This window comes from Sphaeramia orbicularis, chromosome 17 (genome assembly GCF_902148855.1).
Source record: "Sphaeramia orbicularis chromosome 17, fSphaOr1.1, whole genome shotgun sequence".
Classification (NCBI taxonomy): Eukaryota; Metazoa; Chordata; class Actinopteri; order Kurtiformes; family Apogonidae; genus Sphaeramia; species Sphaeramia orbicularis.
The window spans coordinates 28,003,248-28,016,468 of record NC_043973.1 but is presented as its reverse complement, the minus strand read 5'-3'; the positions used below and the strand labels follow the sequence as shown (position 1 = coordinate 28,016,468).

The following is a 13,221-nucleotide window of genomic DNA, read 5'->3' as shown; positions in this document are numbered from 1 at the left end:
GTGTCTTGAAGAGGTTTATTTGATGGGAGTGAGCAAAACTTTTATTGCTTTGATTTGTTTTTTATATTTATGAGGTTTTTATATCTGAGACACAAAGGTGAACATTCCATTTACCAGGATATAAGTAAGAAAATCTAACCATGCTTTAAAATAACCATTTTCAAATTATTTAGTTACTTCCTTAGTAGGCAGTCCATTACAATGACCCTACTTTGGTAAAGGTAGTGAAGTTACGATTTTGTTGAATGTATAGCCTTATGTTAAAACATATTTCATCAAAATGAATGTTGTTCCTGTCTGAAGATTGAACTATTGTAACCCACTGATATTCTCAGTGAAACGTAATTAATAACCAGGGTCTTGTGTGTACTATATACATATTTATTCTTTTTTTTAAAAATCTATTTGTTTTCTATACTTGGATTTTGCACGAGAGTTGTTTTTGTTTTTTTAAATTTTGTTATACATGTGTATAATGACAATAAAAAACATTCTATTCAACAGTAAGAAAAATTAAGACAAAACAATTTACTTGCCTGGATATCTTTATTTCCAGAGGAAAAGCCACACAATTTCAATAACATTCTCCACATTTGCACACAGCATTCAAAATTTAATTGGGTCAATAACTTAACAAGGCATGTTTTTATAAAGTAGAGATCTTACAAAGTAGATTACTTAAAATGTTATTCATAAACTTTGCGCCTACAGCTTGTAGGCATAGCTCAAAAGTCTCTTGTGAAGCGGTTGAAATGAAAAAAAAAAAATGGACCCCTGTTTATAAGGATAGTCATAAAAATTTTCTAATTCAGATTTTAGAAATAATCTGATGCTGTAATGAGTCAAAATTTATACTTAAATAAATGTGGGATTATGTCAAAACGGTCCCTCTGATATCCGTTTAATAATGGCCTAAGGTGCATACATCTTTTGATTTGGCAAAGATCTGTGAATTAGTTAATAAAATATAACACATGGTATGAGACAATTACACACTAATTGTCTGTTTTGAAGCTGCTGAATACTTAACCTAGTGAAACTCCTTCTAAAGGGTTTGCAGTTTCATAGTTTTTACATGTTTCACATCTCAACATACAAAGAAAAACATTGAAAAAAAAAAAAAAGAAAAAAGAAAAGAAAAAAGTCAAGTGCCCAAAATCATATAAAACCAGCTGAGTGGGTTTGGTGGTGTAATCATAAGTTAGAACTATTTACAGTAGAGGTGAGTTGCTGAAGGGATGTGCACATACAAAAATTATGACACATCTGTAAAAGTAAATGTTCTACACACACCTTAATATGAGGTAATATTAAGGGATATAAAATAAGTGTAAGAAACTATGTTCACTTGTTTTTCACTGCATTCTGTTGTTCTCTGGGTTTTACAATGTATTCTTTATACATTGAATACAGGACGCCTATAAAAGAAAAAAGCAGAATAAAATTAGACGACACTGGAATCGGAGGAATACATGGATCATGTACAAAGCAAATTCAGTTGTATTCTTTTAATAGTTTTACCATTTATGTCGGAAAGGTCTGCCTGTGTAACAAAGCAAATCCTGAATATATCACTGTCACTTCATCAATGTCTCTTTTTGTTATGTCTGCCCGTACTGTTGTTGCTGTTGTCTGTGTTGTATAATGTTGCTGTCTTTTTCTTGTAATGTTCAGTCAATGAAGACGAATTTCCCCACGGGGACCAATAAATTAAATCTAATCTAATCTGTATTTCCTTGAAAACATTTCATAATTAGAGACTCCAGGATACGTACCTATGGTCATAGCTCCAACCACAAAGCCTTGGGCAGCTACACGCATGTGGATCAGGTGCACGGACATTTTTGTATCTCCACGATCTTTCAATTTCAGTAGTCTGTACCCGACAATGGCAAAGAATCCAGCCATCCCTAATGGGAGGAGATAAAAAAAAACACACAAAGTCAGGATTTAACAATATACAGGAACTAACAGTGCAGGAGACGTCTACCACTAAAGACAAACATGCAAGTTTTACTTTAAAGTTTAATCAGAGTGTACTTACCCACAGGGACAAATGGGTTCTCCTTTGCCTTACGCCAGAACTTAGACTCATTCTCATCATAAGAAGACATCTTGACTAAAAAGAAACAAACAAAAGTATTAATACCCCATAGTTTGAAGCCCCAGAACATGCTGTACCTGTTGTAATTAGTTGGCTCATGTTAGGTCATTCATTGAGGGAAGGATCAAGTTTACATTCAATTTCCTCTTTGTTAACATTATATGTTTGATTAAGAATAATGTACTAGCATGACAAATCAATAAATTAGTCATTTATCTAAGTAAGCAGCTGCTTTGAGCTAATGCTAATATCACATGAACTGTCCAGAGGTTACACACAAGGACAGAGGAGACAGACATTTTTTTTTTTTACAAGACTAAAATAACTCAAATCCCACATAAAGCCCAATAAAATACATCGATTATCGTACAATGTTTAGATGTAGCTTGTATTTTAACCAAAGACCGGCTAAAATCATACGCATCCAAAGCACATTGAACACACCACAACGAAGATTAGCTTCCAGCATTAGCAGCAGATTAAACCTCTGTCAGGCCGGCGTAAGTCGGAAAAACTCTTACCTGTTCGTGGACCGGGTCGGTATCTGATTCACCTTTCACTAAATTATGGAGTCGGGTTAGTTGTGAGCTTGGGATTCACGTCTGAAGGAAGTAAACTGAGGAGCGACACCGGCTAAGTGATGTAACAGCACACACAGCACGCACACCTGACGTCACAAGATTACCGTAACTGCGGTGCGTTCAGGTCCTAGGGTAAAAATGGAAATCAGGGCGTTCCAGGTCGTTCACGTCTCAATTCATGCTCAGATTAATTGTAATTTATTAACAGTAGATTATTAAATGATGTCGCTATCATTTAAACCTTCTTAACGTGTAAACTGTCATACAACCAGTGAGTTACAGTGGTTGCCAAAACTATTAGAACATTTGGCACATTTAAAGGTTTCATCTGTTTCTTTGTTTTGTTTTTTTCGTTTTTTAATATTGTCCACTGAAATACCCATAAAATGTATGCAATACCTACAAAGTCACCATTATGCTCTATAAACCACAGATTAAAGCCATCACAAGGAGCCATATTTAGTCACATTTCTTACAAAAACCAACCATGGCCTATTTCACTATCAATGTCACACATGTAACTTGTAAAAGAGCCCAATGAAAAGAAAAGGGCCCAATGACTTGTGTAATCATTGTCAGATGTGATCATAGTTAAACAGATGATAATGCAAGATTCTTAAGACAGTTTTGTTAATCTGTTGAATGAATGAATGAATGTTGAATGTCTATGCTGTTCACAATGTAAAAGTGGATATAAACAGTAGGACTCATTTCATCTCATATTTGTTGTGCTCAGAGTAACCATCTGCATGTTTCATGAACATTATGAAATGAAATCTTGTTTTACAGGCAAAAAAGAAGGTCACTATTTTCAGATCTGTCAGGAGTTTGGCCACTAATGAACTGGTCAGTTTTTATTAGAATTGGAGACATTTTATAACGTCAAAAGTCTTTTTTTTTTTTTTTTTCATAGAATTACCCAAAAGGTGACCTATGAATTTCCCAAAGTGATTACACATAGACTGTACGATATGGCGCAACCGAACGTGGAGTCCTTGTCTTCCGATTTCCGTGAATGCAACATCTTGTCAAAGACGATAAAGCAGATGTGAGATAGTACCCTCAGCTACGCATGTGGCCACTCTGTATCACATTGATTGAATAAGAGTTACATATCACTCGGGTAGAGTTTTCCGTAGCATCATGTAATAAGATTAACTTTTAATAACCGATTACTTGCATTGTCCCAAAATATATTGACAGTAATGTGTCATTAAAAGCAAATATCAACATTTGCCTATGGCATCCTTTAAGATTGCCGTCAATGTCTCCTTAGCCAATTTGCTGTTGGTTTACGTATTTTTGTAATGATACACCTTACCTCAACCTATTGCATTATCTTCTATTATAGTCATTACTGACATTAACTTGACTTAAACGAAGGCGGAGGTGAACGTTGGTCGCACATCTTGATGTTTGTATCATCTCTGGAGTGATGTAACCGTGGACTCGCGCTAAGAGCACATTTCCGCACGTTTCTGCAACGTGCAGTGTGAAGTGGAGCCAAGAAGGGTTTGTCACTAGGGAACAACGTTTGGAGCACACAAGAAGTAAACACAGTTGATTTTAAAGTAATTTCTGGCAGATTTGTTTACATGGTTAGGAACTGTGGGGCTGATACTGGACCATCTGTGACCAGGGATACAGAAGCAGGAGTCCATCATCAGTATTTGTGGGTCATTCCAGAAGTGGAGAACATTTTCTGTCCCACCCCCCAAAAATTCAAACAATCCATGCACAAAACACCAACACATACACTTGTTGTGAAAATTATCGTCTTGAGACAAAATATAAATATAGTTGTGGTAAAATGTGTTCCAAAATATTATTCAAAATACCAAAAAGATCTCAAGCACTTCCTAAAATAACATTCCCACCTTCTTAGATGACAAACTTGCATGTCAAATATAAGCCTGTACAGGTACATCTAAAAAAATTAGAATATGAAAAAGTTTAATATTTTTTGTCACTCATTTCAGAAAGTGAAACCCATATATTATATAAACTCATTAGACATGGAGTGAAATATTTCAAGCCTTATTTCTTGAACTTTTGATGATTATGACTTACAGATAATGAAAACCTAAAATTGTGTCTCAGAAAATTTGAATATTGCATAAAATCAATTAAAAAAAAAGATATTTTAAACTGAAATGTCAGGCTTCTGAAAAGTCTGTTCATTTGTATGTACTCAATGCTTGGTTGGGCCTCTTTTTGCATGAATTACTGCATCATGTGTGGTGTCATGGAGGCGATCAGCCCGTGGCGCTGCTTAGGTGGAATGGAAGCCCAGGTTGCCTTCAGGTCTTCTGCATTATTGGATCTGGTGTCTCTCATCTTGCTCTTGACAATACCCCATGCATTCTCTCTGGGGTTCAGGTCAGGCCAGTTTGCTGGTCCATCAGTCACAGTTATACCATGGTCACTGAACCAGCTTTTGGTACCTTTGGCAGTGTGGGCAGGTGCCAAGTCCTGCTGGAAAATGAGGTCAGCATCTCTATAAAGCTTGTCAGCAGAAGGAAGCATGAAGTGCTCTAAAATGTCCTGGTAGATGGCTGCATGACTGTGGACTTCAGAAAATACCGTAATCACAGAAAGACTTACGGATTTGTGATACTAAGGATATGAATGGGGTTTTACAGATTTGATGAAAAATTAGTGACGGAAGTCTCCCACAGCTTTCAACAATGTTTCTCTGTTTTTGTTACATTTATGTTATGATCTACTATTTAAAGTACTATTTCCATTCAACCCTGTTACCTTAATTTCAACCCTATTACCATGTCATTTTTCTTAAAATAATCTTGAATGATTTTCTAAACTCATGAGGGTTTAACCTCTTGACCTTTTAACAGTTTGGATGAATTTATGCATAATGGTTTAGAGCAAATATTTGAGAATCAACACTGAAATTAGTTTTTTAAAAGTATGTGACTATTGAAAAATTGGGCAAGCTAAATTTCACAAGTGTCTTAGAATAATAGTATAATTCAAGTTCTATCTGAAATTAAATGATTTAATGTAAATGTAACCTTCTTTATTAAATGGTGAAGGATTTAATAGATTTTTCTTTTTATGTATTTTCTCAGGTTCCTGAGTATTCATAACAGGATTGGACTAAGTATAGTACACAACAAATAAAACACCTAATAAAAGTGTACCTTTGATGCTTGAGCTAGACGAATCCAATTATTTGATGGTTTGGTTTTATTAAAACAATAATAATAATGAATTAGATTTATATAGCGCTTTTCTATGAACGCATACTCAAAGCGTGTACAGAGGATCCATTATTCATTCGCTCTCACATTCTCCCTCTGGTGGTGGTAAACTACATCTGCAGCCACAGCTGCCCTGGGGCAGACTGACGGAAGCGTGGCTGCCAATCTGCGCCTACGGCCCCTCCAACCATTCATACGCATTCATACACCAGTGTGAGTAGAAGCACTGGAGGCAAGGTGGGTAAAGTGTCTTGCCCAAGGACACAACAGCACATGGACAGAGCTGGATTCGAACCGCCAAACCTTCGGTTATTGGACGACCCGCTCTACTATCTGAGCCATGGCTCAGACAAACAAACACAAACACAAACAAAAAACAAAACTTTATGAAATGATGTGTAGATTTTTCAAAGGTTTTGAGATCTAATTTGTCCTCCAATCCTGGTATGACCCTTGCGTTCCAGGCATAATCTGTCTTCAGACATCAAAAACAGTTTTGACTCCTTAATGAGCCCTGGACATTTCCTTTACGTAATTATGGACTATCAGGGCTGTCTGATCTTCAGCCTGTGATGTAACACTGGCGATAGAAGAAAGATGAAGGATGAATGAGAGCAGCAAATGACCATCATTTGACATCCAGATACCCTTTTAGGAAATAATTCAATATGCAAATTAGTATGAATTTACATTTTATTTAGTTTAATCATATTTTTTATTGTTTCTACTTTATTTCTCATAGATTCAACTTTTAATCATTAAATATTATTATAGTCCTGTGTTCATGTGAAATATTAAATAAGTAACCAAAATTGGGAAGAAGGAAATGGTTAAATAATTTAATACTGTAATCTTTTATTTAGAACTCACTTTTTCTTCATATTTGATAATTTGTGTATTTAATTCCATTTTTGTAGGGTTTGCCTCACACTCTTCTTGCTGATCTTCCTTTTAATTATCAAACATTGCTTTATTATTTATTGACCTGATTCATTAAATAATATATCAAGTTTTTATGTATGCCATTATCTTAACATAGTTTTCACTTTATGTTTGTAGAAATCAACAAGACACTTGGATTACTGCTGTAATGGAAACTACCTCAGTAAAGAACAAGCAATATTAAGGCAAATATCTCCCCCTGGTGGTGAATTTGTGATTTATTAAACATGTAAGAGCTACTCAGTTCACAGCTTCACCAAGTTGCAAGGAAGACTGTTGAAAAGAAAGAAGAGATATCAAAATGTTGAGGTATTTTCTGTACAGTCCACTAGAACCATTATTGGATAAGACTATGTATGAGCTTCAGTGATCATCCTACCTCAGGCTGATCTTCAGTGGAAGTTTTTCTCATATCTTTATTATATTGTAAAACATGGTAAACCCTACTGTAGCTTATGTTCCTGCATACAGGACAGATAATTCTTGTAACATGTTAAACTTAGAAAATTCCCATGTAGAATATATTTTTATGTGGGGCAAATACTGTCATTCAAATATATAGATGAAGTACAGGAGACATGTCAATTAAAGTTTATTGTTACCTCCGCCAAGGAGGTTATGTTTTTGCCAGGGTTTGTTTGTTTGTTTGTCTGTCTGTCTGTCCGTTAGTGTGCAACATAACTCAAAAAGTTATGGACAGATTTTGATGAAATTTTCAGGGTTTGTTGGAAATGGGATAAGGAAGAAATGATTACATTTTGGTGGTGATCGGGGGTGGGGGGGGGGGCCATTTCCAACAAACCCTGAAAATTTCATCAAAATCTGTCCAAAACTTTTTGAGTTATGTTGCACACTAACGGACAAACAAACCCTGGCAAAAACATAACCTCCTTGGCGTGAGGGGGGGCCACTGATCAGCCTTGGCGGAGGTCTGCGCTCTCCGAGTGCTTCTAGTTAAATCATATAATCAGTGACACCGAGTGATAAAAATTTGTAAATCATTGGGCATGATTTGTGATTTGTTTGTGCTTTAATTATATTGATAAGAAGAGTGAGCCTTCTGTTAATAATTAGCCTTAATAGAATGACACAGGTCAAGTACGTCTTGCTACAATCCAGAGAAAACAGATGAAAAATATCCATTTGGCCAAGTTTGACACATTTACAGCCATGTTGATAACTATGCATAGTCCCTGTCAAATAAACCAAGAAAATCAACTAAATTAATTAGCATTTTTACTGTAATTCTCTGAAACTGGAATACAATAAGAGCTGCAGCTATAGCTTATGTTTGTAATTGATTCATCTGTTGATTATTTTCTTTGATTTGATTAAACGATTATTTAAATAGGCAAAAAAAGTAAAAATGTGAATAAGACATGTCTGAAAATGACAACTTGTCCTTTACTCCAGAACCAGCTGACACAACATCCAAAAAAAGTATAAAAGTGCATTCATATTTAAATAAATAACTAAAAACAATATCACTATAGAAATAAAACAATGACAGTACAAAAGCATATGTAATAATATCTATATCTATCTATCTATATATATATATCTATATATCTATCTATATATCTATCTATATATATCTATATCTATATATATATATATATATATCTATATCTATATATCTATATATATATATATATATCAATGGGTGCTTCTATGAAACTGTGTACATTTTGGTACCTGGCACTTTGCCAGCTTTTTTTTTTTATATATATATATATATATTAGTGGTGGGCAGCGATTAAAATTTTTAATTGCGATTAATTCCATGGCTTTCTGCGATTAATCGCATAGTTGTTTTGGGGGGGGGGGGGGGACGCATCAACAGCATGTATTGCCTTTTAGTGATATTCCAGACTGGAAGTACTCCGGTGATAAAAATAATTGCACGTCAGTGCTTCCAAACAACTGTGTCCTTCTCAACCCCACCATCTGAAGACATTTAAAATGAAAATGTCCATGTAAAAAACCACTACTTTTACACGTTTATGTCCCCACCAGTGTATTTACAGTTGTGAGTGATTGACAGGAGTCTTAAGCCCACTAATCAATACTAATACTAATAAGCCCATTAATATGTGATGTTCAGTTGTTCAAAGCAAGCAAAAGGGGCCCTGAAGTGGTCAGAATAAGTTGCACTAACGTATGTTTTGTCCTTTCCGTGTTACCGTGGTTAGTTTGGACATAAAACAGACATGTTTCTTTCACTCTTGTTTGTATGGCCCCAAAAACGTTTGCCTGAGTATTTTATGTTCAGTTGTTGTAAGAATGAATAGCATCAAATCTCTCTGATGTGAGCCATTGTTGCTGAATAAAAAGACGTTGTAAATCTTTAATTAACCTGTAAATGCTAATCGTTAGCGTGTCTATGGATTTTCCCATTCAAGTTAGCATCGAGATAAAATGACTGCTAATACAACATTCACATCGTAAATGAGTAAAGGTTAGTTCAAAGGCTGACATATTAGACCTAAACACAACCAATGAATTTACATAAACTTAGCATGAGCCTACAGAAAGAATTAGCAACCCATCTCCGACTGCTTGCATGAACAAATTAGCTTAAACATCAGCATTACTTGTAAAGTTCGCCGGTTTTCTCCTCTCAGCTGCACATACACACAGCACTGGTGTGTGGACCGGCAAAATAAAAGCCGTATGTATAAATCAACTAAGATTTGCTTGAAAGGCAGAACAATAATAAAACGGCGTTAACGTGAGATAAAAAAAAAAATTGTCGGCGTTATTTAATGAATGCGTTAACGTGGTAATAACGCGTTAACTTGCCCACCTCTAATATATATATATATATATATATATATATATATATATATATACATATATAAAAAGCAGTGGCAGCTGCTTGTCTTTCAGACAGGGGAAGCTCATTGTCAGCTTACATTAAAAAAAAAGTCAAGTTATTCAAACATGTATTCAGCCCTCTGTTCCTTTTTAAGAAAATGGTCAATGACCTTATCGTAAGTAAACGTAAGTAAACAAGAAAACGCTGAAATTATGTTAAATTGAAACAAAGAAGTACAATGAGTGTGTTTTATTTACAGTGCAAGAAATGAACAAGTAATTTCATAGTGGTTTCTCTAAATTTCACTGCAGAATGCGCGACAGTATTAAACTGAACTCTGTCAAGTGAAGAAGTATATCTCAAACTACCTGTCAATCAAACGGGATTCAGCCTTTCGAATGATCCTCCAATCAGCATGTGGAATCCTGGCGTCCAGCCCAGCCGAGCTCTGTCCACAGCTCCATTCACCCCCAGAGATGCCAGGTGTCCAGGAGTGGGACAACATTGTGGCATTTATCCAATTACCGTCCAGTTTTGAGGCAATGAAAAAACTCTTCCATGAAGTCCCATAGAAGTGCATGGATGCTGAGCATCTACGGGCAGATGCACTGTTTCAATTGTTATTGTTATAATTTAACATAATTTCAACGTCTTCTTGTTTAAGTTACATAATTTAATCATTTCTTGTTCGAGTTTAATATCGTTTTGTAGATAGTTAAATCAAACATACTGTTGGCTAGGTCAGAGTGAACTAGCTATCAAGTCCCTGGAAAAAAGACATCTACTTGGTACGATAAGGTCACTGACCATTTTCTTAAAAAGGAACAGAGGGCCGAATTTATGTTGAAATAACTTATAACTTGACAATTTTTCATCAATTTTTTTGATGTAAGCCGACAATGAGCTTCCCCTCTCTGAAAGATGAGCTGCCGCCACTGAGATATATACAGGGGTTGGACAAAATAATGGAAACACCTTCACCTCAAGATGATAATGCCCCAATCCATACAGCTAGAATTGTTAAAGAATGGCATGAGGAACATTCTAATGAAGTTGAGCATCTCGTATGGCCGGCACAGTCCCCAGACCTCAACATTATTGAGCATTTATGGTCAGTTTTAGAGATTCAAGTAAGACATCGATTTCCACCGCCATCGTCTCTAAAAGAGTTGGAGGGTATTCTAACTGAAGAATGGCTTAAAATTCCTTTGGAAACAATTCATAAGTTGTATGAATCAATACCTCAGAGAATTGAGGCTGTAATTGCCGCAAAAGGCGGACCTACACCATATTAAATTATATTTTGTTGATTTTTTAAGGTGTTTCCATTATTTTGTCCAACCCCTGTATATATAGATATAGATATATGTGTGTGTGTATATTTGTGTGTATATATGTGTATGTATTAGTGTGACAGTAATAAAGTGTTTACACAGCCACACAGTTTACACAGTAAAAGCCTTCCAGGATTTGAGGTATTAGAATGCATTCAGGGCATAAACGACCTTTTACTGTGTAAATACTGCGTCACTGTCACATTGGTAAGTTTCAACATAGTAATTTCATATTTTACTTTATTTAACAACTCAAACAGGAGTGGATCAAAACGAGATTTAGCACTAAATAGGACTATTTATATACATTAAACAGAGGAAGTTGCAAGTGAAGACTTGATACTACCTATCTGTCTGTCTGTTTGTCTGTCTGTCTCTACACACAAAGGGGAGGAGCAAAAATTGGGTTTAAGACCACAAACAGAAGCCTTCTCTCAAAGTCGCTGAGTGTCTGCAGGTGACATCAGTCATGGGGCTGCTGATACCAATCCTTATGGGGTTTCTTGCCTGTCTGATAGGAGGGCTGTATGTTTTGGGCGCATTTCGTCAAAGGCGTCCAGGTGAACCCCCCTTGGACAAAGGGATCATTCCATGGCTGGGTCATGTCTTTGAGTTTCGCCAGGACACACTTAAATTCCTAAACAGGATGAAACAAAAACATGGAGATGTATTCACTGTACAGCTGGGAGGATTGTACATTACATTTCTACAGGATCCTTTTTCATATGGAGCCTTTGTTAAAGAAAAACGAGAGAAACTGAGCTTTACCAAGTTTACTGGCCAACTAGTGAAAAAAGCTTTTGGTTATGAAGATACAAAGAATGACCCTGAAACACATCATATGGTCCTCATCAGAAACCTCAGTGGCGACAGTCTGGTGTTACTGACACAAGCCATGACGAGAAATTTACAGAACTTGATGTTTCACAACACTGACTCAGCTACAAACCAGAGCACCTGGAAAGAAGATGGACTGTTTATGTACAGCTCCAACATTCTTTTTAGAGCCGGGTACCTGTCAGTCTTTGGCAATGTCCCACCTGAGTCAGAAGGAAATGAGGAGAAAGCAAAAGAGAAGGACAGAACTGAATCAGACACATTATTTTATGAGTTTTGTAAATATGACCAATTCTTCCCTGACCTGTTCTATGGAGTCCTGTCCCCAAAGAAAAAGAAGGAGACACAGAGACTCCTGACATTCTTTTGGGATGCCCTGGCAATTCAAAAGGTGAGGAACAAAGACAACATCAGTCGCTGGGTGTGGGACATCCAACAGGCCAAAGCAGAGGGTGGTTTGGAAGAGTCAATGATAAGCAGGTACATGTTCGTACTTCTTTTTGCCGCTGAAGTAAACATAGGACCTGTTTCATTCTGGTTACTCCTCTTCCTCATGAAACATCCAGAAGCCATGGCGGCTGTAAAGGGAGAGGTAGATAAAGTTTTGAAGGAAATGGGGCACGAAGTCCAGCCTGGTGGCCCTTTAATCAACCTGACCCGTGACATGCTGATGAAAACCCCAGTCCTGGACAGTGCTGTAGAAGAGACCCTCCGCCTCACTGTGGCGCCCCTCCTCAGCAGGGCAGTGCTCCAAGACATGACCCTAAAGATGGCTGATGGCCGTGAATACTTCATTCGCAAAGGAGACAGAATGGCGATGTTTCCTTACAGCGCCGTTCATATTGACCCAGAGATCCATCCTGACCCACATTCATTCAAATACGACCGCTTTCTGAATCCAGATGGGAGCAAGAAAACTGATTTTTACAAAGGAGGGAAGAAGGTCAAGTACTACACCATGCCCTGGGGTGCCGGGGTCTCCATGTGCCCTGGACGTTTCTTTGCCACCAATGAGATAAAACAGTTCGTTTTCCTCATGCTGGCCTATTTTGAGTTTGAGCTGAAGAATCCTGACGAGAAGATACCTGAAATAGACGTCAGACGATGGGGCTTTGGATCAACGCACCCTGACAGAGATGTCCAGTTTCAGTACAGACTCAGATACTAAAGCGACAGTCATTTAGTATTTTGTTCTTTTCTATTTCAACATGTTATACTTCTGCTCTCTGTAAACTTTGGTTGTCATGTTTTGGATTTCTCTCAATGTATGAACAGGAATGTGTCAGCCATAGTGTCCACATACAATGACTCCACAGGGTTTACTTTTTCAAAACTTATCTTTTACTTAAATGCTGATATCTAATGTTTACCTGATATCAGATAC

General features: G+C 36.7%; 2 protein-coding genes across 2 annotated transcripts; one reads left to right on the top strand and one right to left on the bottom strand.

Moving 5' to 3' along the window:
- Positions 1-527: 527 nt before the first annotated feature.
- On the bottom strand, positions 528-2,782 carry higd1a (HIG1 hypoxia inducible domain family, member 1A). The gene is made up of 4 exons (XM_030161232.1): positions 2,626-2,782; positions 2,045-2,119; positions 1,776-1,910; positions 528-1,418 (listed from the first exon to the last, which is right to left on the bottom strand). The coding sequence occupies exons 2-4, from the start codon at positions 2,112-2,114 to the stop codon at positions 1,345-1,347; spliced, it is 279 nt and encodes a 92-aa protein (XP_030017092.1). The 5' UTR covers positions 2,115-2,119; positions 2,626-2,782; the 3' UTR covers positions 528-1,344.
- Positions 2,783-11,469: 8,687 nt separating this feature from the next.
- LOC115437699 (5-beta-cholestane-3-alpha,7-alpha-diol 12-alpha-hydroxylase-like) lies at positions 11,470-13,005 on the top strand. The gene has a single exon (XM_030161010.1). It carries the CDS (start codon positions 11,470-11,472, stop codon positions 13,003-13,005), a length of 1,536 nt encoding a protein of 511 aa, XP_030016870.1.
- The last annotated feature ends 216 nt before the right edge of the window (positions 13,006-13,221 follow it).